The sequence below is a fragment of the Dipodomys spectabilis genome, unplaced genomic scaffold (assembly GCF_019054845.1).
Source record: "Dipodomys spectabilis isolate Male_0828 unplaced genomic scaffold, ASM1905484v1 ptg000004l, whole genome shotgun sequence".
Classification (NCBI taxonomy): Eukaryota; Metazoa; Chordata; class Mammalia; order Rodentia; family Heteromyidae; genus Dipodomys; species Dipodomys spectabilis.
In genome coordinates, this window is record NW_024870681.1 from 4,085,423 (window position 1) to 4,112,030 (window position 26,608).

Here is a 26,608-nt window from a genome sequence, read left to right on the forward strand (position 1 = left end):
GGCGCCAGGGGCAGGGCTCTTCTGCCTAGTCGGGAAAGCGCTCGGCTATGGGTGGCCACCGGCCGGGAGGCAGCCGGGCTGAGCCCCGCTGAGCCCACCGGGCCGGCCATGGGCGACCGGGAGCGGAACAAGAAGCGACTGCTGGAGCTGCTGCAGGCGGCAGGCACTGGCAATGCGTACTGCGCCGACTGCGGGGCGGCGGGTAAGGACGCGGGGAGCGGGACAGGTGCAGCCCTGGACGCCAGCCACGGCCCGGGTCCTCCGCACTCCTCCCCGGGAGCGTCCTTGCGGGACCCACTCGTGCTGGGACTCCGCGCATTAAGATCCTGAATCGCACCCTCACTCACTGACCCCGAGACCCCAAGGCCAGGTCTGGGAGCCGGTGTCCTGTTCACTTCCCCCACCAGACTCTCAGCCTGGCTGGGACTACCGCACTTCCCACACCCCTGCGGTCCAGACCCCGAAGCCCGACCCTCCGAAGGACCCCGCCCCGCCCCCTCCCCGGCTCCCCACTCCAGCGCACTGACCCCAAAGACATTGGGAGGGTCTTGATTCAGACCTCCCCACTTACGTGGCTCCTTGCCCACCCCCTCACCCCCCCAGCGGGTCCCTCCCTCCCTCTTCTCTCGGTTCCCCCTTAGTCCTGTGGCTTCCACGTCCTAAGCTACCAGAAGTTTCCTGCCGGCAACTTAGTTGTTCAAGGTGGGGAGGTCATGGCGTGGGGGGGCGATTTCCACTCCCCATGGCCCTGGGATCCAAACTGTCGGGGACCCTGCCTATCCCAGGGTCCCCAGTCCCCTTCCCGCTGCCATCCGCTGCCATGCGCTCCCGCCCTGCAGATCCTGACTGGGCCTCGTACAAACTGGGCATCTTCATCTGTCTCCACTGCTCGGGCGTACACCGCAACTTCCCCGACGTCAGCAAGGTGAAATCCGTGAGACTTGACTTCTGGGACGACAGTATTGTAGAGGTAGGTAGGAGCGCATGAGGAGAGCTTGGAACCCAAGAGCTGAGCTGCAGGCTCAGGGAAGGTGCTCCAATTCCACAGGGGAGGAAAACCCAGAGAGGGGCCGTGGCAAAGGAGAGAAAAACACAACCCAGCAGATGGCAGCTTAGACAGAGACGCTGAGTTCCAATCCGGAGTCATCATGGTTGGCTCACTGACAAGCTTCCAGGGGTAGAGGTGTGGCACAAATTGTAGAGCATCTGCCAGGCAAGGGTGACACTTTAGGCTGCTTAATTCTAACTGGACACCTTGTTTCCACATCCGTATTATGGATGTTCCTGGGCTGCTGTTAGGGTTAAAATGCAGGTTCAGGCCAGACACAATGTAAGCAGTCAATTGATTGTTGCTCTCCTGGACGGATGGAAAAGAAACATTCTGATTCGTAATCTACAACTCTTGTTCCTCCCGCCAGCCAGGAAGCAGGCAGGCCCACTCTGCTGTCCTGCCTGTGGACATCTAGAAGAAGCTCTTGCTCCGTGATTCTAACACAATCTTATCATTTGGGGCAGAAAACCTTCAGAGAGCAGGCAGTTGTACACTGTGCATCTGGACTAGAGAAGCCAGTGACATCACTGAGCACCAACTCCATAGCAGACACTTCTGGATGATTTGCTTGTTCAGTCTACACACAAGGTCCTATAGGCTAGGTGCTGAGAAAGAGTAGGGATAAGATACAATGGCTGCCCCTGTGAGGCATAACGTTCCATTGGGAGAGGAAACAGCCATGGAGCTAACCAGCCCATCCACCTCCCTACCTGCCTGAAGGGTTTTTATTTGTGCTGTGTGACACTGCCTTTTCCTCCCTTGAATCCTTTGTACACATTAGCTTCCAAGGGTCACTCATCACATTAATGGCAGAGTTAGAACACGGACCCTACACAGTTGGGGTTCAAAGTTGGTGCATATCATATGCCACATCCTAGCACTCTGCCTCCCCTTGGGAAGAGCAGAGTAGAATTCACTGTGCCCAAGGGATGAAAATTGCAACCCTGGAGTTTATTCCCAATCCTGCCCATACCTCAAATCTGTTACTGCCAGGTGTAATGTCACATCTTACACAAGTCATATCCGCCCCTTGGCCTCATGTGTGACCAGTGATTCTTCTTGGTTATCCTGAACTCTACACTCTATGGGGCCAGCAGCTGCTTCTTTCTCCCCCACTACCTAGGTCTCCTGTACACTTTCAGGGTGGCAAGGATCTTGGCTATCTTTTAAGGGAGTAGGAGAAAGAGCATGAGTTTTGGAGTCCGATGGCTCTAGGTTCAAATCCCAACTTGCTGCTTACTTGCTGTATTGTCTGTGCAAACCTCCTAACCTTTATGAGCCTCTGTTTCCTCATCTCGAAAATGCAGATGGTAATGTTAAATGGTGAGAGGCTCCAATGAGCTGATGTGTGAGAATGATAAAGCACTGTTCCTATAGGAAGCATGGGTAATGTTCTAGCCTGGGACTTCCCAAGGTGAAGAGTGTCATTCTGGAGGCAGTTTCTCCTGACCCAGCTTCCATGCTGGTGAGCACATGGCCTTCTGGGTAGATCATAGTTTCATTTCACTTTTATTTTGTTTGAATTTTAATATTACCCCAAATTGCTGTTGTCTTGCAGTTTATGACCCACAATGGGAACCTCCGTGTGAAAGCCAAGTTCGAAGCCAGAGTTCCAGCTTTCTACTACATCCCCCAGGCCAATGACTGTGTGTAAGTGCCTGATTCTTTTTTTGTTTGTTTTTTCCTGTCAGTCATGAGGCTTGAACTCAGGGCCTGGGCACTGTCCCTGAGCTTCTTTTGCTCAAGGCTAGCTAGCACTTTACCACTTGAGCCATAGCACCACTTCTGGCTTTTTCTGCATATGTGGTACTGAGCAATCGACCCACAGCTTCATGCATGCTAGGCTAGCACTCTACCACGAAGCCACCAGGTGCTCAATCCCTGATTGCTTAAAAGCTGGTGAGGGGGCTGGGAAGGTGGCTCAGTGGTAGAGCGCTTGCCTTGCATGCCTGAGGCCCTGGGTTCGATTCCTCAGCACCACATAAGCAAAAAGAAAAAAATCCAGAAGTGGCGCTGTGGCTCAAGTGGGAGAGCACTAGCCTTGAGCTGAAGAGGTGAGGGACAGCGCCCAGGCCCAGAGTTCAGGCCCCACAACTGGACTAAAAAAAAAAAAAAAACAAATAAAAGCTGGGTGAGGGGTCTTCCTGGTTCCCTATTCACCTCTTACTTATTCCTACGGCCTTTGTCTAGTATGGGCCTTATCAACAGTTAGATCCAAGAAAGCATTTGGTACGGTTGTGGAAGACACAGCCTGGAGTCCCTTCCCCTCTCTGGATCTCAGTTTGCATATCTGTGAACTGAAGGGTTTTCTCAAAGATCTGTCCTCCTGCCTCTGATGTTCTCATAGCCTGGAGAGGACAGAAACACTGGTAGGTGAGTAAGGTCAGTTTCTGAATGTTGGTTTAGAGCTGATCCACCAGGCTCAGGTTGTCTTGGAAAGCAGTCTCACCTGAGCTGCAGATCCCTGGTCATAACCTTAGGGACAGTACACAAACTATATAACCAGACCCGGAAGTTCTATAATTTCTTAACATGTAGACATTCCCAAAAGCTATTGGTAGAATGTGGAGTGGGAGGGAAAGCACTGTTTTGCATGCAGAAGACCAGGGATTTTTGTTTGTTTGCTTGTTTGTTGTTTGTTCTGGGGGGAGGAGGGGAGGTACTAGGGCTTAAACTCAGGGCTTCACATTCTTGGCTTTCTTTTGTTCAAGACTGGTGGCTGTACCACTTGAGCCATACCTCCACTTCTGGATTTTTGTTGGTTAACTGGTGATGGAATCTCAAGATCTTTTCTGCCAGGGCTGGCCTTGAACAGGAATCCTCACATCTCAGCTTCCTGAGTAGCTAGGATTATAGATATAAGCCACCAGCCTTAGATCTGGAAAGATTCTTTACACATTTAAAAAAAATTAAATTTAATTAATTTATTTATTGTCGGTTGTGAGGCCTGAACTCTGGGCCTGGGCACTGTCTCTCAGCTCTTCAGCTCAAGGCTAGTGCTCTACCACTTGAACCACAGCACCACTTCTGGCTTTTTCGGCTTATGTGGTACTGAGGAATCGACATGACTATCTTAACCAATTTAAAAAAATTGGGTGCAAAAATGTCTCACACCAATCATCTAAAGGGGAGACATAAATAGAAGGATCATGGATGAGGCTGTCCTGGGCAAAAATATCAAGACCCTATTCAAAAAGTAACCAATGAAAAAGTGCTAAGGATGTGGCCTAAGTGGTTGAATACCTGTCTAGCAAGCACAAGGTCCTGAATTCAAACCCCACTACTGCTGAAGATGTGTGGATGGGTAGATAGATAAATTGATAGATGATAGATAGATAGATAAACAGATAGACTGATAGATAGATAGATAATTTAAGCTGGCTTAGGTAAAAGGAGAATTTATGGGTTCTGGGGAACCAGACCATCAAAGGATGGAGGAGGAATCACCCTCAGGAAGAATCAAGCCAAGGTTCAAACATCATCAGGACTTACTCTCTGGCTTTCAGCCCTGCATATTTCATCCTTGCCAGACTTTCTTCCTGCTACTGCCAACAAGGTCACTTCCAGGCACCAATCTACAACCAAACTTCCCAGCAGGATCCCTGGGAATGGCTTCTAGTCAATCTCTGTTTCAGATTTAGTCCTTTCAGCTCATAGAGCCCAGGGAAGGTCAGACCTCTAGATGACCAGTTTTGGACAAATACTCCACTCTTGGCTATTCCTTTGCTTAGGGAGTTAGGGCATGTAAGCCTTGGAACATGTACTTGGGAAAGGTAAGAGGCTACCAAACAATTAAAATAAGTCTGCTCTTGGTTTAATGGTTTTTCTTCAGGAGTCACTTGACTCAGATGGCATTAAACATGTACATAGTGCTAGGCCCTTTACATGCATCAAAATCTCTCAAGCAGGTGTAGGCTGCTACAATGTTACTGTTGTGTTGCCAAAATTTGAAGTAGTGAAGTAACTAGCTCTTGATCACACAATGGATCATTGATAGAATATATCACATCCCAGGTGGCCAGGCCCCAGTGCCTGGGTTCATGAGCTGGCTCAGGAAGAGTCTCTTGGACTGTCATAGCTCAAGCTTGAATATGCAGTAGGAGGAAGTGGGGTAGGCATCCAGGATTCTTCCTTACTGACCTAGAAGGCTAAGCCTGGTGTTGGAATAATCCAGGATTCTCAGAGGATCCGCGGGGACAAAAAATAAAACTTCCTTATAGGAGGTATTTGGTAATGTGTGATAGTCTGAATATTACTGCTGGATTGTGGGTGTTACTGAGAACTAGTAAAGAGACCAGACATACAGTTTCACATTCTACAAAGCCCAGAACAGCTCCCCAAGATAGAGAACTACCCATCATCCAATGTAAACAGTCCTGAGGTTTCCCCCTCCCCACCTGGCAGCAGCAGACAGCTATTATGATGTGCCTGCCCTCAGCTGTAAGAAGACACTTCAGTGGACACAAAGCTAACCAAAGCACCTTTCTTATTAGGGTCTTAAAGGAACAGTGGATTCGAGCTAAGTATGAGAGACAGGAGTTCATGGCTGATGGGAAAACCATCTCCAGTCCAGGTAAAGTTATTTTCTTATCTTTTGAGATTTCTGTTCTAATGAGCTCTAGAGAGCAAATACATGAAGTAAGGAGAAAGTTTCACCCAAGAGATGCCTGCTGCTTTGGCTTCACCCTTAGAAGTCAAGGTATGGGTTCCTCTGCCTGGGAACCTCGGGTCCATGCACACGTGTGGTCTGACTGCAGAGAAGCACATGGGTGCCAAGTCCTAACAGGGCTTCAATGAGTCCTAATGTGAACTGAGAGTCCTCTCCCACTGGCAGACCAATTAGAACAGCATCTCTGCTCCTTGCTAATGTAGGTCCTGGAGCAGCTCTGGGCTTGGTGAGGAAGAGGCTGGATTTCTACCTCTCTTTTTGCCCTGAGTGGGGCACGGCTTCATGAACAAATCAATGGTGCATTTCACCTCACTGACCTGAATCCAAGCTGACACTGACCCAGAGAATAAGAGGCACAGAACCAGAGCCAGCCAATACTCAATTCTCTTGGCTACGAGGGCTCAAATCATTCTTTAAGCCAGCAGTTGCCTCAAGGCTATTTATTCCCAAAGGTGTGTGTGTGTGTGTGTGTGTGTGGTGTGTGTGTGCTGGTCCTGGGACTTGAACTTGGGGCCTGGATGCTGTTATTGAGCTTTCTTGCTCAGGGCTAATGCTCTACCACTTGAGCCACAGCTCCAATTCTGGCTTTTTGCTGGTTAATTGGAGTCTTCCTGGGCTGGCTTCAAACAGTGATCCTTAGATCTCAGCCTTCTGAGTAGCTAGGATTACAGACACGAGTCTCCAGTGCTTGCTCAGCTTCATTTCCAAACTTTCAGTAGTCTGGTGTCAATGTGAAGTTGGGTAGGATTATATACATTTAGAACTCTTTTGAGGATAAGTCCAGTTTCTTATGATTTAGCAAGGCTTTGAGCTTTCTAGGCCAGGGTTCTATCACTCAAGTCATGACTACAGATCCTTTTGCCTTTAGTTAGTTTTTTCCAGATAGGGTCTCATGCTTTTGTCAAGATGGTTTCAGGTTTTGATCCTCCTACCTCTTCCTCTCACACAGCTGGGATTACAAGTGTGGATAATCACGCCCAGCTTGTTCTTTGAAATAGGTTCTCATTAACTTTTTGCCTAGGTTGGTCTTGAACCACAACCTTCTTGTCTCTGCTCCCTGTGTATTTACATTTATAAACATGGGCCATGGAACTCTTCTTTTTCCTTCCTTCCATCCTTCCTTCCTTCCTTCCTTCCTTCCTTCCTCTTTCTTTCTTTCTTTCTCCTCTTTCCTTCCTTCTTTCTTTCCTTCTTTCTTTCTATAAAATTTTTTTTTGCTGGTCATGGGTCTTGAACTCTGGGCCTGGGCGCTGTCCCTGGGCTTCTTTGGCTCAAGGCTACCACTTGAGCCAGAGTGCTACTTCCAGCTTTTTCTGTGATTAATTGGAGATAAGAGTCTCACAGACTTTCCTGCCTCAGCTGGCTTTGAACTAAGATCCTCAGAGTTCAGCTTCCTAAGTAGCTAAGATTGCAGGCATGAGCCATCAGTGCCCAGCAAGATTTAGCCTTTTTAAGAGCTTTTTGTGTCTTGTAACGAGACCAAGGAAGAAAGATCTTGCACAGTGGGAGAAATCAGGCTGAAATAAGGTATCACAGAGTTGGCTTCAGACAGGATCCTTGGGTCATGCAGCTGTAATAGCCGAGTTTGGGCAACAGACAGAGGGCTCTTTCCTCTCCCAAGGCCCCAAGTAGTTCATTGGCTGAGTACTCATCTGAGGTTATGTGTGTTCACTCCTTGTTGTCCTGGGTGGTTGAAGGTAACCGTGAAGGAATCCTGTGGAAGCGGGGAAGGGACAATGCTCAGTTCCTGAGGAGGAGGTTTGTCCTTCTGGCAAGAGAAGGCCTCCTGAAGTACTACACCAAGGAAGAGGTAAGAGGCCAGAAGGAGAATGCTTTCTTCCCAAACACTGGGCTTAGTCAAATGGCTGCCCATGCTGAGGCTTTCTTGTAAATAGAGACAATTTACATTGTCTTATTGACAATTTCAGCCCATGATAGGACAGCCTTCTCTTCCTTTTCCTTTGATCTACAGTCAGCCTAATCCACTAAAACCCACACTGTGATCATGTGGAATCAGCTTAGCCTGGCCCATGTTTTGGAGGGTTTATTCTTCCCCTTTGTTTTAGGAGTTGGGGGTCCTCACTATGTTGCCTGAGTGGTCTTGAACTCTAGGGCTCAAGCAAACCTGCCTCATCTTCCTGAGTAACGGGGGCTATGGTGTGCATAACATGGTATGAGCTACTGGGCCATGTTTAAGTCTGATGATTTCATGATTTTACTTCATCTGTTCACTTACTTCTAAGCACTGGGGAACACTGCAGTGGATCAAAACAAAACTCTCATTCCCACAGAGCTGTCATTCTGGTAGAAGGATATTGTACCAATACATAATAGATGGCAGTAAATTATATGACGTAAAATAAAGGGGTGAAGAGTTAAGGGCCAGGGGGCTCCACAGATGGTCAGTAAAGGACTATCTAGTGATGGGCAGAGGACTGAGTAAATATTAGGAGGGAAGTATGTGGGTGGGAGGGAGCAGTATGTACAGGAACTCTGAGCAAGGTGGTCAGTTAGAGAAAGATGGACATGTGAAAGGATGTAGTTCAGGGCCCCAGTTCCAATAAGCAAAATCCTAGATTATAGCTCTCACCTAGATTTTCATATGGTGCACAAATCACTCAGCCACGAGCCCTGATCTTGGCCCTGTCTGGGCATGTGTTGAATAGTCTATTAGACATCAAGGTAAGAGTCTGATGAGATTTCTGATTTTTTTTTTGGGGGGGGGGTTCAGTCGTGGGGCCTGAACTCTGGGTCTGGGCGCTGTCCCTCAGGTCTTCAGCTCAAGGCTAGCGCTCTACCACTTGAGCCACAGTGCCACTTCCAGCTTTTTCTGCTATTATGGTGCTGAGGAATTGAACCCAGGGTCTCATGCATGCAAGGCAAGCACTCTACCACTGAGCCACCTTCCCAGCCCCTCTACTTCATTCTCTTAAGTGCTTGGATTACAGGTGTAATCACCACACCCAGATGACTAGATTCATATTGAGATTACTTTTGCCACTGTGAGCAATGTAACAGTTTTTGCCCCTGGTACACATATGTGAAAGTTTCTTCAGGTCACAGTGCAGACTTTAAAATGGAAATGCAGGGTCACAGCTGTGTACATCTTCAACTTACTGGAAAAGGCCAACTTATCCCACTGACTGGCACCACTGTGGTTGTACCAATACTTATTTCCATCAATAATGGAGAGGAGTTAGCTTTTTCTCATATTCACTTCAACACTGAACAGTGCAACATGATGGTTATTAAATTGTTTTGCATTGTTAATTTTCTCATAATTATGGTACTCACTGTGCTGGTAGCTCATGCTTATAATCCTAGCTACTCAGAAGACTGAGATCTGAGGATTGCAATTTGAAGCCAGGCCAGACAAGAAAGACTATGAGTGTCTTATCTCCAATTAACCAGTAGAAAACCAGGAGTGGAGCTGTGGCTTAAGTGGCAGAATGCTAGCCTTGAGCAAAAAGAAGCTCAGGGACAGTGCCCAAGGCCCTGAGTTCAAGTCCCAGGACTGACACAAAAGTCTTTTTAGTGCTCATTTTAATACTTCAGTTACATTTTTGCATATATGTTCCTAATTACAGTTTTTTGGTTTTTTTTTGGTCGGTCGTGGGGCCTGAACTCTTGGGCCTGGGCGCTGTCCCTCAGCACTTCAGCTCAAGGCTAGCACTCTACCACTTGAGCCACAGCGCCACTTCCTGCTTTTTTTTTTTTCTGCTTATGTGGTGCTGAGGAATCGAACCCAGGGCCTCAGGCATGCAAGGCAAGCACTCTACCACTGAGCCACCTTCCCAGCCCATCTAATTACAGTTTTATGACAGCCAAAATGGGGGGGGGGGGGGGGGGAAACCTTAATTCATTCATCAACAAATGAATAAGTAAAATGCCATATGCAAATACAGTGGAATAATACTCTGCAGTAAAAGTAAGTGTTTGAAACATGGTAAATGTGAATGAACTCTAAAGAGCTTAGGTACAGTGACAGAAGTCTATTACAAAAGAGCACATGTTATGTGATTCTGCTTATATGAAATGTCAAAAATGGGAAAATTCATAATGTGTAAGACTAGGAATGCGGATGGGAGACTACTGCTAAGTGGATAGGCTTTCTTTTAGAGTTATGAAAAAATTCTAAAATTGATTGATATTGTATAACTCTGAGTATGCCAAAAGCATTGCTTGTATCCTTTAGAAGAGTGAATTGTATGCTATGTGACTCATATCTCAATAAAGTTGTTTTTTTTTTAAAAAAAACTTCTAGGGGCTGGGAAAGTGGCTCAGTGGTAGAGCGCTTGCCTTGCATGCATGAGGCTCTGGGTTCGATTCCTCAGCACCACATAAGCAAAAAGAAAAAAACCGGAAGTGGTGCTGTGGCTCAAGTGGTAGAGCGCTAGCCTTGAGCTGAAGAGCTGAGGGACAGCGCCCCTCAGGTCCAGAGTTTAGGTCCCACGACCGGACCCAAAAAACAAAAAACTTCTAGATTTAATCCCAAGTAATGCAACACACACACACACACACACACACACACACACACACACACCTCAAAAGCATAAAGAAAGGGGGACATGGCGGATCACACCTGTAATCCTAGCTACTCAGGGAGGCAGAAATTGGGAGGACCATGGCTGCAAAGCCAGCCCAAACAAAAAGTTCCTATGATCACATCTCAATCGATAAAAAGCTGGGTGTTGTATCATACCCCTATCACCCCAGCTATATGGGATGGTTTAATGGCAAGATTGTGGTTCAGACTGGCCCAAGAAAAAGTGTAACCTATTCAAAACAATAATGACAGCAGGGCTTGGAAGGTGGCTCAGTGGTAGAGCGCTTGCCTTGCATGCATGAGGCCCTGGGTTTGATTTCCTCAGCACCAAATAAGCAGAAAGAACTGGAAGTGGCTCTGTGGCTCAAGTGGTAGAGCGCTAGCCTTGAGCTGAGGAGCTGAGGGACAGCACCCAGGCCCAGAGTTCAGGCCCTACAACTGACAAAAAATAAAAGAGGCTGAGGTAAGAGGACCATAAATTAAAAGCCAGCATGGAAAAAAATAAAAAGCCAGCATGGGCTACATAGTGATATTTTGTTTCAAACAATCAAACAAACAAGAAATATATATATATATATATAATTTCAGCATTTAGGAGGCAGAGTTCCAGACCAGCCTGAGCTACATAGCCAGATGGTCTCATAAAACCAAGCATTGGGACATGGCTCAGTGGTAGAGTACTTGCCTAGCACATTCAAGAGTACCTCCAAACACTTTTTATTCTGTGTCAGTACCAGGGTTTAAATTCAGGGCCTCCTACTTATCAGCTTGTTGGTTCTCCTAGCATCTCAATACAAAATCAAACAATAGCACATAAGACAATACTATGCATTTGCTCATAGATATATTTGTATGAGTACAAGATGAAAGGAACCTAGAAGGACAAATATTAGACTTATACCAGAGATACCCTGCAGGATGCAGGGGCACAGTGGGTGGATCACAGAGGAATTGGCTTTACTATAATTCTTTTGGTTGCTGTTTCAACCTTCCTGGAATTACAGGCATTTGCTATAAATTATTATTGTTGTTGTTGTCGTATGTGAGTTCTAGTTCTGGGACTTAAACTCAGGCCCTGAGTTCCTGAGCTTTTTTTTTTGGGTCCGGTCATGGGGCCTGAACTCTGGGCCTGGGTGCTGTCCCTCAGCTCTTCAGCTCAAGGCGAGTGCTCTACCACTTGAGCCACAGCGCCACTTCCAGCTTTTTGCTTATATGGTGCTGAGGAATCGAACCCAGGGCCTCAGGCATGCAAGGCAAGCGCTCTACCACTGAGCCACCTTCCCAGCCCCCTGAGTTTTTTGTTTTTGCTCGAGACTAGTGCTCTACCACTGTAGTACAACTCACTTCTGGCTTTTTAGTGGTTAATTGAAGATTAGAGTCTCATGGTCTTTCCTGCCCAAGCTGGCTTGAAACAGCAATCCTCAGATCTTAGCCTCTTAAGACTAGGATTACAGGCATGAGCTACTGACACCACCCTAAATTAATTAAAGAGTTTTTTGGGCTGGAGGTATGGCTCAAATGGTAAAATACCTGCTGAACAAGGGCAAGACCCTGGACTTCAAACCCCAGTTAAAAAAAGTGGCAGGGTGGGGATGGGGACGGGGGGCAGAATCTTGGTGAGGAGGTAAGTCACCCCACTGACTGTATCTGACAATTCTCTCTCTTTCCTTCGTTCTTCTTTCCTTCCTTTCTTCTTTCCTTCCTTCGTTCCTTCGTTCCTTCCTTCCTCCCTACCTCCCTCCCTTCTTCCTTCCTTCCTTTCAGAGTAAAGGCCCCAAAGCTGTCATCAGCATCAAGGATTTGAATGCTACTTTCCAGACAGAGAAGATAGGGCACCCACATGGGCTGCAGATCACCTACAAGAGAGAGGGCCGCACCCGGAACCTGTTTGTGTATCATGAAAGTGGGAAGGTAAGCCCCCAGCTTGGTGCCTGGGACTTGGCAGGCTCAGCTTGCCACTCCATTGTGCATTTCCTGATGTCCCACAGCCAGTGGCTCCTCAGTTATTACCACCCTACATGTCCCTGCTGGAGGGACAGTCCTGGCAGCGAGGCAGTTGCGGGGACTGGGCCTCCCCAATGGTTGCTCACACTGCGGTGGTGACGCAGGTCACTCTGCCAGCAGCCTCCATGCTTCCTTCCTCCTGGGTTAGGGCAGGGTGCCTGGTGGTGTGGTCTGAAGAGTAGAGGCCTTGGAGCCCTGGCTGCTGCAGTCAGCTGTGTTCCTGGGTAGCCTCTTCGCGGCTGAGTGTGTGTGCTTGTCTGTGGACTCTAGCACCCAGTGACTGGGAGCTGTGCATGGGAAAGAATTTCACGATCATGAAGTGACTTAGAAACAGTTGCTGCATTACCTGTGTGTGATTATAGTAGTGATGTAAAGGACATCTTATGGCCAATTGCAGCTCTGTATTATTTGTTGCTGGGTGAATTCAGTCTTTTAACACATCTTTCTTGAGCTCCTGCGATGTGCAAAGGACTCTGCAGTGAATGGGCAGAGTTGTGGACCTCAAGGAAGGTGGAGGCATAGGCACTGATGATGACAGTGATGACAGTGGTCAGCACTCTGGAGACACAGAGATAGGCAAATGTCTTAGGTTTTCCTAGGACAAAAAGCAAAAAGGCTTCCCAAGCCTGGCACTGGTGGCTCACACCTGTAATCCTAGCTACTCAGGAGGCTGAGATCTGAGGATCATGGTTCAAAGCCAGCCTAGGCAGGAAAATCTATGAGACTCATCTCCTTAGAAAAAGTTGAAAGTGGGCTGGGAAGGTGGCTCAGTGGTAGAGCGCTTGCCTTGCAAGCTGGAGGCCCTGGGTTCGATTCCTCAGCACCACATAAGCAAAAAGAAAAAAGCTGGAAGTGGCGCTGTGGCTTGAGTGGTAGAGTGCTAGCCTTGAGCTGAAGAGCTGAGGGACAGCTCCCAGGCCCAGAGTTCAAGCCCCACGACCGGAAATAAAAAGAAAAAAAAAAAAAAAAAAGAAAAAGTTGAAAGTGGCACTGTTGCTCAAGTGGTAGAGTGCTAGCCTTGAGCAAAAGGAGCTCAGGGACAGCCCCCGGGCCCAGAGTTCAAGCCTCAGGACCGGCCAAAAAAAAAAGCTTTCCAAACAAATAATACAGAGATCCAAAGTATCTATCTGTATATGGGGGAAGGAAAAGGTTTCCAGAATAAGCTTTCCAGAGCAAGAAGTTTCTGCTTCAGTATTGGTAACTGCTATAAACCCACTACAATCTGGCTAGAAGGACCCAGACAAGAAAGGCACATAGTATTTATCAAGGGCCAGAAGCAATATAGTAATATAGCCTGAGAGAGAGAGGAATCAGGAGTGTGTGTGTGTGTGTGTGTGTGTGTGTGTGTGTGTGTGTGTGTGTGTGTGTGTGTGTGTGTAAGGGAGAGAGAGAGACAGAGGAAAAGGGGAAAGAAATGAAGAGATAACGAGAGGAGAAAGGTAGAAAGGGAGAGAGTATACTCCTTCTAACGGGGCAAATTATTCTGTAATCCCAAGGGTCAGGTGATGTCACACCCCTTTGTTTTGTACATTGAAGAGCCTCATTTCCAAGACTAGTAAGAAATCTAAAATCACTTACCTTTCTCAGTTTCTGTGATTGACTTTACCAAAATCTTAGGAGTTGGGTAGTCTGGGAGATACAGAGGGGACTCCTGGAGTTTGGGATGTCTGCCAATTGGCTAGACACTTTGAGCAATCCTTTCATGTCAGATGGTCACTATCATGACTTTGCTAGGTCTCTGAAACTGGTGTGACCTGCTCCCTCCCATCTGCCCAGTTGTGGAGGCCGCCCCTTCTCCCATTTCCCTTGATGCCCCCAGCCACTCCTGCCTCTGTGTTAGAGGAACATCAATGAAGAGCTGAAAATGTGCCTGCAGGAGTCAGATAGGTAGTCTGTGTGTGTGTGTGTGTGTGTGTGTGTGTGTGTGTGTTACTACAGTTTGAATCTAGGACTTTGTGCTCACTTAGGAAGGTACTTTCCTACTTTAACCACACTTCATATTTCCATCCCTATTTGCTGGACTTACTTTTCAGATAGTCTTGCGCTTACTCCTATTTTTGCTTTCTTCACAGCTGGGTAACAGTGTGGCCAGCCTTTTACTGATTGAGATGAGGTCTTGAAAACATTTTTTGCTCTGGCTGGATTCCAATTGCAATCCTCCCATTTTACAAGTGGGCTCCGATATAATTTAAAAATAAAGTGGACTAGCGTGAAAGCTGGGTTGGTGTGCTGCATAAATAGGAGAGCCTGCATAGAGGATTGGAACAAAAAAAATTTTAAGGAGCTAAATGAATATGTATACAAATTGGATTTGTCCCCACCAGCCTGTGATTTGAGAGACCTTGTAAAGTGAAAACTTGAATACAGCTTTTCTGGGTTGGCCTCATTCACTTAGTGCCTGAGATCCAGGAAGAGTCTTTCTGTTTGGGTTTTGTCTAGTTTGTTTGTTATTGGAGGCAAGATCTAGCCTCAACAACTGTGTGGGAGCATGCACATGTGGGAGCATGTTAAGAAGTTGCCTGACTTGGAGTCCTCTCTGCTATCCTAAATTCTTTTACCTATTAGCTCCTTCCATTTACCACTACTACAATCCACCTAACTCATTCACATTCTCATCTCCTGGGGCACTCTGTCTCTCCAAAATTTCCCACACTTCCACCTTTTTTTTTCTTTTTTAATTTTTTTTTGAGTTGGTCATAGGGGCTGAACTCTGGACCTGGACCTAAGCTCTTCAGCTCAAAGCTAGTGCTCTACCACTTGAGCTACAGTGCCACTTCCAGCTTTTTCTGCTTATGTGGTGCTGAGGAATCGAACCCAGGCTTCATGCATGCAAGGCAAACACTCGACCGCCCACCTTTTTTTTTAATCTTTCCTTTTTTTTTGCCAGTCCTGGGGCCTGAACTCAGGGCCTAGGCACTGTCCCTGAGCTTCTTTTGCTCAAGGCTAGCACTCTACCAGTTGGGCCACAGTGCCACTTCTGGCTTTTTCTGTTTACGTGGCACTGAGGAATCAAACCCATGACTTCATGAATGCTAAGCAATCACTCTACCACTAAGCCACCTTCCTAGCCTACCTCTGCTCATCCTGTGGATGTCTCTATCTATCTATCTATCTATCTATCTATCTATCTATCTATCTATCTATCTATCTATCTATCTATCTATCTATCTATCATCTATCTATCTATCTTTGTGCCTGCCCCAGGGCTTGAACTCAGGGTCTAGAAGCTGTCTCTGAGGTTTGTTGCTGCCGCTGCTGTTGTTTCACTCAAGTCTAGTGCTGTACTATTTGAGCCACAGCTCCACTTCTGGCTTTTTAGTGGTTAATTGGAGCTAAGAGTCTCATGGACTTCTTCCTGGGCTGGCTTCAAACTATGATAATCAGATTTCAGCCTCCTGAGTAGCTAGGATGACAGGTGTGAGCCACTGACATCAGTACCTGCAGGGTTATTTTGATGAATTTTGGGCACTAAGGCTAAGCCCTGCTTCTCTGAGACCCATCTGTTTGCCAGTGTGACATCCCTGCCCTTCCAGGGCAGCAGGGACTGGACTAGGACAAGATGATTCAAAGGCTAGAGCGAGCTCCTCAGAATTGGAACTGGGGAGTTGGAAGACTTGTTCGAACAGCTGCAGTTCTGGACATGGATGTAACTCAGTGATTAAGAAATTCATTTGAGTACACTTTCAAAATTATGAAACCATTTCCCTTTCTCCTCCTTAGGTCAAGCACACCTACTATTCTGAGCTTTTTTTTTTTTTTGTCGGTTGTGGGACTTGAACTCTGGTCCTGAGCACTGTCCCCAGCTCTTCAACTCAAGGCTAGCGCTCTACCACTTGAGCCACAGCGCCACTTCCTGAGCTTTTTTTTTTTTTGTCCTGGGATTTGCCCCATAACTGAGAACCCTCACCCCACCACCAGACTTGTTCCCTTCGCCTCCATCTCACTGGCTGTCTGTATCCTTTGCATTTCTTCTGGCAGGAGATAGTAGACTGGTTCAATGCCCTTCGTGCAGCCCGTTTACAATACCTCAAAGTGGCCTTTCCTGAGCTCCCAGAGGCTGAGGTGAGTGAATGCGGGCCCCAGCTTCTGAGTCTCCCTGCTGCCACCTCCTTCTCTCTTTGACTCCTGACCCCAAGATACTCAGAGACTCCACTAGATTTGTGGTAATGCAAGGCCTTGGAACTTGGGGGCTGGGCACCTCAAAAGGAAGCACCATATCTGGCTCACAAAGTGTGTTTGAGCCTATTTTATCTTGAAATTCTAAAAAAGAAAGAAAGAACACTCAAAAAAAAAATCTAAGGCTGGGAAGGTGGCTCAGTGGTAGAGCGCTTGCCTTGCATGCCTGAGGCCCTGGGTTCAATTCCTCAGCACCACATAAGCAAAAAAGAAAAAAACCGGAAGTGGCGCTGTGGCTCAAGTGGTAGAGTGCTAGCCTTGAGCTGAAGAGCTGAGGGACAGCGCCCAGGCTCAAGAGTTCAGGCCCCACGACCGGACCAAAAAAAAAAAAAAAAAAATCTAGGGCTAGGATGTAGCTCAGTGGCAAAGCACTTGTCTAGCTAGTACAACATCTTGGGTTTGATTCCCAGTTCCATAAAAGAAAAGACCAAAAAAATTCTAGCCAGGTGCTTGTGGCTCAGACCCATAATCCTAGCTATTCAGGAAGATTGTGGTTTGAAGCCAGCCCAGGAAGGAAAGTCTGTGAGATGCTTATCTCCACTACAATACAAAACAAACCCAAAACAATACCAACCCTTCCCCCCAAACAACAACAACAACAACAACCCAGAAATGGAGCTGTGGCTCAAATAGTAGAGTGCTAGCTATGCACTAAAGAAGCTCAGGGATAAACCAGGTGCCAGTGGCTTACACCTGTAATCCTAGCTACTCGGGAGGCTGAGATCTGAGGATCACGATCTCGGTTCAAAGCCAGCCTAAACAGGAAAGTCCCTGAAACTCTTATCTCCAATAAACCACCAGAAAACCGGAAGTGGGGCTGTAGCTCAAGTGGTAGAACTCTGGCCTTGAGCTGAAGAGCTGAGGGACAGCGCTCAGGCCCAGAGTTCAAGCCCTATGACCGACAAAAAAAAAAAAAAAGCAGCTCAGGGATAGTGTCCAGACCCCAGGATTGGAACACACACACACATACACACACAGAGTCTATTAATCCCTTAGATTAGTTAGGTGGAGTGATTATTCTCATTTTGCTGATGAAAACATGAGTCCCAGGAAGGTCACTTGAGTATCTGAAGGTGCTCTTCCTACTCTAACATCAGGGAAATCTTGGGTACCTCCCCATTACAATTTTTTTTGGGGGGGTGTCCGGTCGTGGGGCCTGAACCCAGGGCCTCAGGCATGCAAGACAAGCGCTCTACCACTGAGCCACCTTCCCAGCCCCCCATTACAATTGTAACAGGACCATGTCTACCTGCCATGGCCAAGGCAGTGGTGAGCCTTTGATCATTCCCTGGCATCTGGGATAACATCTACTTCCTTCAGACTTGGGTAGGGAGGCTCAACAGTATGAGGCAGAGTGCTCGGTTGAGGCAGGGGGCCTGGGTCCTCCTGGATATTTATCAATAACTTGCTGTGTGCTCTTTGCAGGTTATGGAACTTCTCTAATCAATGCTTTCTGTACTGATGACTAGGTGGTTGGTCCTTGTCATCTTCAGGGTCTCTTCCAATTTTGAGGTGCTAAATCTGGTTCCTGATTGAAGCTGCTAAGAGGATTGTTTCTTTTTGCTTGGGCTGGCCTTGAACCTCCATTCTTCTATCTCTATCTCCCAAGTATCTTGTGTAAAAAGATTTTGTGTGTGTGTGTGTGTGTGTGTGTGTGTGTGTGTTGATAGTGGGGCTTGAATTTAGAATCCCAAGTTCTTTTCACTTGTTTTGTTTTTCACTCATGGTTGACACTTTAGTGCTTGAGCCATGCCAGTAATTCTGATGATTTCCTGGTTAATTTCTTGAATATGTATACCTGAGTTGGGTTTAAACTGTGATCCGTAGATCTCAGTTTCTTGAGGTTTAGGATTATAGGCTTGAGGCCTATAATCACAGTATGAGGATTTTTTTTTTCCTGTTTGTCAATCATGGGGCTTGAACTCAGGCCCTGGGAACTATCCCTGACCTTTTTCCCTCAAGGCTAGTCCTACCATTTTGAGCCACAATGCCACTTCTGGTTTTCTAGTGGTTAATTTGAGATAAGAATCTCACACATAAGAGGATTTTAAAATTAGTTGTACAAAGGGGTTGAATTCAGTATGTCAGTTTGTGAGTACAATATCTTTTTCTTTTCTTTTTTTGTTTTTTTTTTTCTTTTTTTTTTTGTGCTGGTCTTGGAGCTTGAACTCAAGGCCTAGGCACTTCCCTGAGTTGCTTCCTCCTCTTCCTCCTCCTCCTCCTCCTTTTCTTCTTCTTCTTCTTCTCCTTCTCCTCCTCCTCCTCCTCCTCCTCCTCCTCCTCCTCCTCCTCCACCTCCTCCTCCTCCTCCTCCTCCTCCTCCTCCTCCTCCTCCTCCTCCTCCTTTTTTTTCTTCTATCTACCACTTGAGCCACAGCTCCACTTCCAACTTTTTCTGAGAAATTTTGTTCTGAGATAAAGGTCTCTTGGACTTTCCTTCCCCAGCATGGCTTCAAACCATGATTCTCCTATCTTGGCCTCTGGGGTAGCTAGCTAGGATTACAGGCATGAGCTACCACCACTGGTCAAAAAAAAGAATTTTTTAAGTGCTAGGAATGGAGGGATTATAGCAATCTTGAATTGTTCTTCCTTCTATCTGCTTGGCCTTCCTGGAAAGCCCAAATGCTCCTCAGTTCCATAGTTTGCAGGAGGCTGGGTGTCTGAGACAGAATCCACTCTAGGCATAGGGACGCACTGAGACACCAACTCCCTAGACATGATTTTAACAAGGCCAGGGATCAGAGTCCAGAATGTTGTAGTTGTGGTGCTGAGTTAGCACTTAGAACTGCTTACTGCTGCTTCAGTAGGTGGGAAATCCAGAGTGCTGACTACTGAGCCAGAGGAGGGGAGGAGGGGAACAGACTCTCAGCTCAATTTAAATCTGGCCCAGCTTCCTCCAAGCCTCTCCTGAGTCCAGCCTCTGGGACTGAAGAAGCCCTTTCACCATGACTCAACTGTGCCAGTAAGCTCACCAAACATCTGGGATGCTGTTGACTGACTTGGTTGAAATATTCATATTATATCCAGTGCAGGTTCTAAATATACCCCAGAAACCACGAATGCACATCCTTCTGCCTTCCTAACTTCCCCTTTGGGAGCCATGTTCAACAGAGAGCCATGAATAGGGGCTCAGTGTCTGTCTCTCTTCCCCCAGCTTGTGCCCTTTATCACCAGGAACTACCTCAAACAAGGCTTCATGGAAAAGACTGGCCCAAAGGTATACCTCTCCCCTACCCCCCCCCCCCCCCACCCTTTGCAGGACTCAGACTCACATGACCACCAATAGGGCAGAATTTGGGAGGTGGAAAAACAAGGATCTAAGTTCCTGGGTTGAAGGAGTCAGTGGAGACTGGCTGTTAGTGGGTGAGAGGCTTCTCATGGTCAGCCCCCCACCCCACCATCATCACCATTATTCTTCAGAACCCTATCTAACCCACTCTATTCCTGGGAAAGCAGAACCAAGAAGGGACAGCTCCTGGGCGGGTATTCCAGAACGTTCGTGTGAACCTGTGTATGTGAGCCTACCAGGACCAGCCAAGGTTGTGGGGCTAGTGAGGTGTGAGGAAATACATATGCACACTTGTCTTCTTCTTTTTTTGTCGGTTGTGGGGCTTGAACTCTGGGCTTGGGCACTGTCCCTGAGCTCCTCAGCTCAAGGCTAGCGCTCTACTACTTGAGCCACAGCGCCACTTCTGGCTTTTTCTATTTATGTGGTGCTGAGAAATCGAACCCAGGGCCTCATGCATATGAGGCAAGCGCTCTACCACTGAGCCACCTTCCCAGCCCCTAGTGTGCACACTCACTGGCTCTTCTTCACTACTAAACAAGCCCCTTACCTAGGGCAAGCTCTTGTTCCCTAATCTAAGAAGGAAAGGAAGGCCAGCTGTGGGGTGGAGGAGGATGGAGCCTGGATGCTAGGTAAAGAGAAACTGGCCACCTAGGATCCAGGTGCTTGAGGGGCAGAGAAAGAGGAGAGATAGAGAAGAGACTCAGAAGTTCACTTTGAAGAGGCTGCAATCCATGGCTTTTGGAAAAGGTTTTACAGATTGAGGGCCAGGTATTAGGGAAGCATGGAGTCCCAGGCTACTTGGAAAAACATCCAGGGGCTGGGAAGATGGTTCAGTGGTAGAGTGCTTGCCTTGCATGCCTGAGGCCCTGGGTTTGATTCCTCAGCACCACATAAGCAAAAAAGAAAAAAGCCGGAGGTGGCGCTGTGGCTCAAGTGGTAGAGCGCTATCCTTGAGCTGAAGAGCTGAGGGACAGCGCCCAGGCCCAGAGTTCAGGCCCCACAACCAGACCCCCCCCCCAAAAAGAAAAGAAAAACATCCAAAGGTATTTTCAGGCTCCTTCCTCCACTAGCCAGGCAATCTGTCTCCCCCTCCCCTGTTCTTGTGCTGAGCCGTTTCTCCCTTGATCTAGGTTAGAATTTGGCCCAAGCCAGCACTTTCTGCCTTGCTGAGCAGTGGCCACTTCTGATTTCCCCAGCTTCCTTCTCTGCCCACAGCCTGAGAAAGCAGAAAGCACCACTTCCAACCCCAGGCCGCAACTGCTGCAGGGAGGTGGGGGGGGGCAGTGAAGCTGGGGCAGGAAGGAGAGGATAGAGGTTGCAGAGTCTGAGCACAAGTCCAAGGCCCAGGAGAGAGGCACCAGGGCATCTGACAGCAGAAGCCAGGCTGGAGAACTATTGGGACAGGCTGTGATCTTTGTCCTTGGCCTTTTCCAACCCTTTTAAAGTGGTTCTCTCTTTTGTAGCAGAGAGAACCTTTCAAGAAAAGGTGGTTTGCCCTGGATCCCCAGGAACGGAGGCTGCTGTATTACAAGAACCCTCTGGTAAGAGCCATTCCTGGTGTATCCTTAACATGTCCCCAGACAAATGCAGCCCAGTCCTTGTCAGAGACTACCCAGGCATGCCAGGGCTGGGGACCCTGATGGGAAGGCCTGTATCCTTTGCTTCTCTCTCTGTTAGCTTCTGTGTGGGAAATCCATGTGGGTTTCCCCAGGGCTGCCAATTGTGGATAGATAAGGTGTTTCCTCCTTGAGTCTCTGGAGCTCACTTATAACCAAGCGGTGCAGGAGAAGAGTTGGTGAGAAGTGTGGGCTCTGCGGTGGCTCAGGCCTGTCTTTGTAGTGGTGTGCCCTGGGTACAGTGCCCACACTGCTCCATCTGGCTCATGGTTTTTTTCTGTGGGAAGTAGGTCTGGCTTGTAGGTAGCCATCATGAGTATCTGAGTTGCTGCATAGAAAGTACCCACTGTAGCTGGGTATTGGTGGCTCATGCCTGAAATCCTACCTACTTTGAAGACTGAAATCGAAGGCTCATGGTTCAAAGCCAGCTCTGACAGGAAAGTCTCCAACAGGAAAGCCCATGAGACTGATATCTCCAATTAACCACCAAAAAGCCAGAACACCAGCCTTAAGCATTAGTATTAAGCATTAAAGCTTAGGGACAGCACCCAGGCCCGAGTTACACACACACACACACACACACACACACACAGAAGGCACCTACTATGCACTTCAGCGAATATTAATTTTTTTTTCAATCAAGTGACACTTGTGATTTATTCAAAGGTTTTCAAAGCCCTTCAAAATCATGCTTGGAGCCAGGCACTGGTGGCTCACATGTGTAATCCGGAGGCTGAAATCTAAGGATCATAGTTTAAAGCCAGCTCTGACAGGAAATTCCATGAGATTCTTATCTCCAGTTAACCACCAGAAAACCAAAAGTAACACTGTGGCTCAAAGTGATAGAGTGCTAGCTCAGAGACAAAGCCCAGGCTCTGAGTTCAAGCACCAAGACCCACCAAAACAAATAAACAAAAAAATCCCAAAACCATGCCTGGTAGGGCCTTCATACTCTGTGTGTGTGTGTGTGTGTGTGTGTGTGTGTGTGTGTGTGTGTGTGTGTGGTGGGGGTGGAGGGAGGTTCATGCATGTATGAACTGGTACTGCGCCTTGAACTTCAGCCTGTGGGGCTTGAACTCAGGGCCTGGGCAATGTTCCTGAGCTCTTTTGCTCAAGGCTAGTACTCCACCACTTTGAGTCACAGCCTCACTTCCCATTTTCTGGTTGTTAATTGGAGATAAGAGTCTCTTGGAGCCGGGCGCTGGTGGCTCACGCCTGTAATCCTAGCTACTCAGGAGGCTGAGATCTGAGGATCGCGGTTCAAAGCCAGCCCGAGCAGGAAAGACCTTGAGACTCCTATCCCCAATAAACCACCAGAAAACCGGAAGTGGCACTGTAGCTCAAGTGGTAGAGCGCTCGCCTTCAGCTGAAGAGCTGAGGGACAACGCCCAGGCCCAGAGTTCAAGCTCCACGACCGGCAAAAAAAAAAAAGTCTCTTGGACTTCCCGCCTTGCCTGGCTTCAAACTGTGATCCTTCAGATCTCAGCCTCCTGCATAGCCAAAATTACACGTGTGAGCCACCAGCACCCAGCTGAATTTCAAGTTCTGCTGGTCCTTTTCACTCAAGGTTGATGTTCTACCACTTGAATCACAGGTCCATTTCCAGATTTTTACTGGTTAATTGGAGATAAGTTCCTTGACTTTTCTGCTTGGGCTGGCTTCAAAGTATGATTCTCAGGTCTTAGCTTCCTGAGTAGCTAGGATAATAGACATAAGCCACAGGTAACAGGCTTCTCATACTTTAAAAAAGCAAAACCAAAATAAAGCCAGGAGCCTTCAGGGATTTAGGGTCCTTTCTACCCCAGGGTAATCTCTGATGACCGGGTGCCTTTGATTTTCAGGATGCCTTTGAGCAGGGCCAAGTTTTTCTGGGGAGCAGTGAGCAGGGTTACGAGGTATGTGAAGACCTGCCCAGGGGCGTTCGAGGGAACCGCTGGAAAGCCGGCCTCACCATAGTTACCCCGGAGCGGAAGTTCATCCTTACCTGCCCCAGTGAGAAGGAGCAGCGAGAGTGGCTGGAGAGTCTGGGGGATGTCCTGTCCCGCCCCTTGTCGCCCCTCCACCTCCACCTCCTCAGTGAGAAGCAGGGACTGGCTGGAGGCGGGAGGGGGGGGGGAGGGGGGGGGAATGTTCTTTTATTCTTCTTTTGGGCTCAGCTGCTAAGCTACGAAAGTTCTGACTCTGCTTTCCATTCATTGTCTTCTCTTCCTGCCAAGGAAAAACAGACATTGCACCTTGTTGCAGAAATCCCCTGAGGTCCCCAAGTTCCTCTAACAGGGTCCTTCTCCACTTGCCTTGGGAGGAGTTGGCAGAACACCCCGAGACTGGGTTCTATTGAGCTGGGCAGCCTCCCTCCAACCCCACTCCCACCCCCAGCCCTTTTCTCATGAGAAAACTCTGGCCTGAGATTGTCAGGAGAGGTCACCCTGCTGGGCAGCTAGCTGTTGGTGTTCTGAATTCTTCCTCACCCAGAGGGAAGGGTATTTTTGGTGTCATTCCTTTCCCTGGGCCCTCCCTTCTGTCTCTCCTGCTCTTCTGCATCACCCCACAAGTGTCACTTGGAGGGGCCCTATCTCCTGCAGCCCTGCACGCAGGGGAGGTGTGCTTGCTAAGTAAGGTCAAGAAGTTTCTGGCCCTGGGCCACCTTCTGTGGCACAATGGAGAAGTTCTGTGTTTGGAAAAGTACAGACTGAGCAGGTGACCCTGCTCAGTGGCCCCTTGGGGAAAGCCCTTGTGCCCTCTGAGGCTGACTGATAGAAACACAAACTTACTGCTTGTCCCAAAGAGTCTCAGAAAAGGATGCAGAAGTGTTAGGGAATCCTGTGAGCCACCACTTTGTTCTCCACGACCTCTGTGTGTGTGTGTGTGTGTGTGTGTGTGTGTGTGTGTGTGTGTGTGTGTGTGTGTATGCGCATGTGTGTGCCTCTCAGTTTTTCCCTGTCTGTCAATTTGCTTTTTCTCCTTTTTGAACCTGTGGCCTCTCTGTCTCTCGTTGTTTCTGTCTGTTTTTAAAGTTCAGCTTTGTTTTATCTTTTGTATCAACTTTTTTTTTTTAAATCGGGGTTCCCTCTGTCATTGCACACTGTCCCTGTGCTGGCTTTTCCCCTCAGCCTGATGGCACTGCCATGGCCCCTTCCCTCAGCCCTCTGTTTCCCTTGCAGCTGTATCAGCAGACAGTGGCTGTGCCAGCAGGTGACCTTTTGTCACAGTATCATTGCCGAGAAGGAGGCTGGCCGCTGAGCACCTGAGGTCCTGGGCACAGGAGAGTTCACCTCTGCCCTGGTTGCCCAGCTGTCCCTGGCAGAGAACTCTGACAAGACTGACGCTGGGAACATTTCTCTGGCTGCCTGGGCTCCCTCTGCTTCCCCCTGCCCAGCCTCGGGAAGCTCTGGATCTGGTACAGAGATGAACCCATAGCCTGGCTCCACTGCACCCAGGCTGGAAATGTCATGAAGGCCTAGAATTTTCCCCCCAAGCTATCTGGAGGTATTGGGATAAAAAAGCACCACAGCCTCATGAGGATGACATTTTGCCAAACAAAATAAAAGGTCAATGTTTAATCTGAATCTAACCATGAGGAAATAACCAGACACAATCAAATTCACATTTAGGTACCTGCTGCTAATTAATTAACCTAGACACTTCAAAATGTCAATGTTATGAAAGGTAAAATAGTAGAGAACTTCTAGATTAAGGGAGAGTAAGACATGTCAACTAGATACAGTTTAGAATTCTATTTTTTTTCCAGCCCTGGGGCTTGCACTCAGGGTCTGGTTACGGTCCCTGAGCTGCTTCTTTTCAAGGCTAACACTCTACCACTTGAGCCACAGTGCTACTTCTAACTTTTTCTGAGTGGTTTGTTTAAGAGTCTGAGTAGCTAGGATTACAGGCATGAACCACCAGTGCTTAGTTGAGTTTTGGATTGGATCCAGAATTTTTAAAAATAGTTGCAAACGTCATAATTGAGATATTGGAGAATATGGATGTACATTAGCTAATGGTGCTGTAAAATTTTGATAATTATGCTGTATTTTTTCACTTTTTTCAAAAAAAATTATTGTTACTATAAAGATGATATTCAAAGGGGTTATAGTTATATGTCAGGTAAAGAGTACATTTCTTTTTGGACGATGTCACCCCTTCCCTCACTCTCTCATGCTATATTTGTATAGGACAAATGTTCCTGGTTTTAGGAGATATGTACTAAAGAAAAATATAATGATGTCAACAGCCAGTTCTTAAAAGAGTTCTACATAAAGTAAGTGTATGTATGCAAGTGTATGAACAGAATATATGTGTATTCAATCTGTAGTATCTTTATATGTACATGTATGTATACATGTGTCTGTGTGTATACATATATGTTTACTGAGAACATCTCTGTTCAAGATGTTAGTGATTGATAAATCTAAATGAAGTACAGATAAGCATTTATTTTCCTATTTGTGCAAATTTAATATAAACTTAAAGTTTTGATATTAAAAAGTTTATGAAAGAATATTTTATTTTTGTCAGTCATGGGGCTTGAACTCTAGGTCTGGTTGCTGTCCCTCAGCTCTTCAGCTCAAGTTAGGGCTCTACCACTTGAGCCACAGTGCCACTTCCAGTTTCCTGGTGGTTTATTGGAGATAAGAGTCTCATGGACTTTCCTGCTCGGGCTGGCACTGAACCATGATCTTCAGATCTCAGCCTCCTGAGTAGCTAGGATTACAGGCATGAGGCACCAGAACCCAGCTATGAAAGAATTTTCAAAACGTACTTTTCACCCTTCAAAAGCAGTGGTTTTTCAGCATGAATCAGAAATGTTCTGGAAGGTTAGGGCTATGCCTTAGCAAGAACACAGCCCTGAGCTCAAACCCAAGTACCATCCTGCTGGGTAACAATGGGTTACACTGTAAACTACTCAGGAGGCTGAGATCTTAGGACTGCATTTGAACCTACATCCAGCAGAAAAGTATATGGGACTCTCATTCACAATTAACTACCAAAAAGCCCGAAATGAAGCTGTGACTCATGTGACAGCAATAGCCTTGAGCAAAAAACTCAGAGACAGTTCCCAGGCTCTGAGTTCAAGCCTCAGGACCAGCATGTGCACATACATATATACAAAGTTCTTGGAGCCAGGCATGGTAGTGATGTGTACCTGTAAGCCCAGTTACTCAGGAGGCTAAGGAAGATCTCTTGAGCTCAAGGATTTGAAACTAGTCTGGGAAACATAGTAAGAACTCGTCTTTCTTCTTCTTCTTTTTCCTCCTCC

At 47.4% G+C, this 26,608-nt stretch overlaps 1 protein-coding gene across 2 annotated transcripts; it reads left to right on the plus strand.

Annotated features, from left to right (window-relative positions):
- On the plus strand, nt 1-25,150 carry Adap2 (ArfGAP with dual PH domains 2). Of its 2 annotated transcripts, XM_042691049.1 has the most exons (11): nt 1-202; nt 840-970; nt 2,610-2,701; nt 5,545-5,624; nt 7,418-7,530; nt 12,031-12,177; nt 16,249-16,332; nt 19,601-19,663; nt 21,199-21,276; nt 23,193-23,427; nt 24,513-25,150. In XM_042691049.1, exons 1-11 carry the CDS (start codon nt 109-111, stop codon nt 24,545-24,547), a joined length of 1,152 nt encoding a protein of 383 aa, XP_042546983.1. In that variant the 5' UTR covers nt 1-108; the 3' UTR covers nt 24,548-25,150. The 2 variants fall into 2 exon arrangements, with proteins under 2 accessions (XP_042546983.1, XP_042546986.1); XM_042691052.1 differs by lacking the exon at nt 16,249-16,332.
- The last annotated feature ends 1,458 nt before the right edge of the window (nt 25,151-26,608 follow it).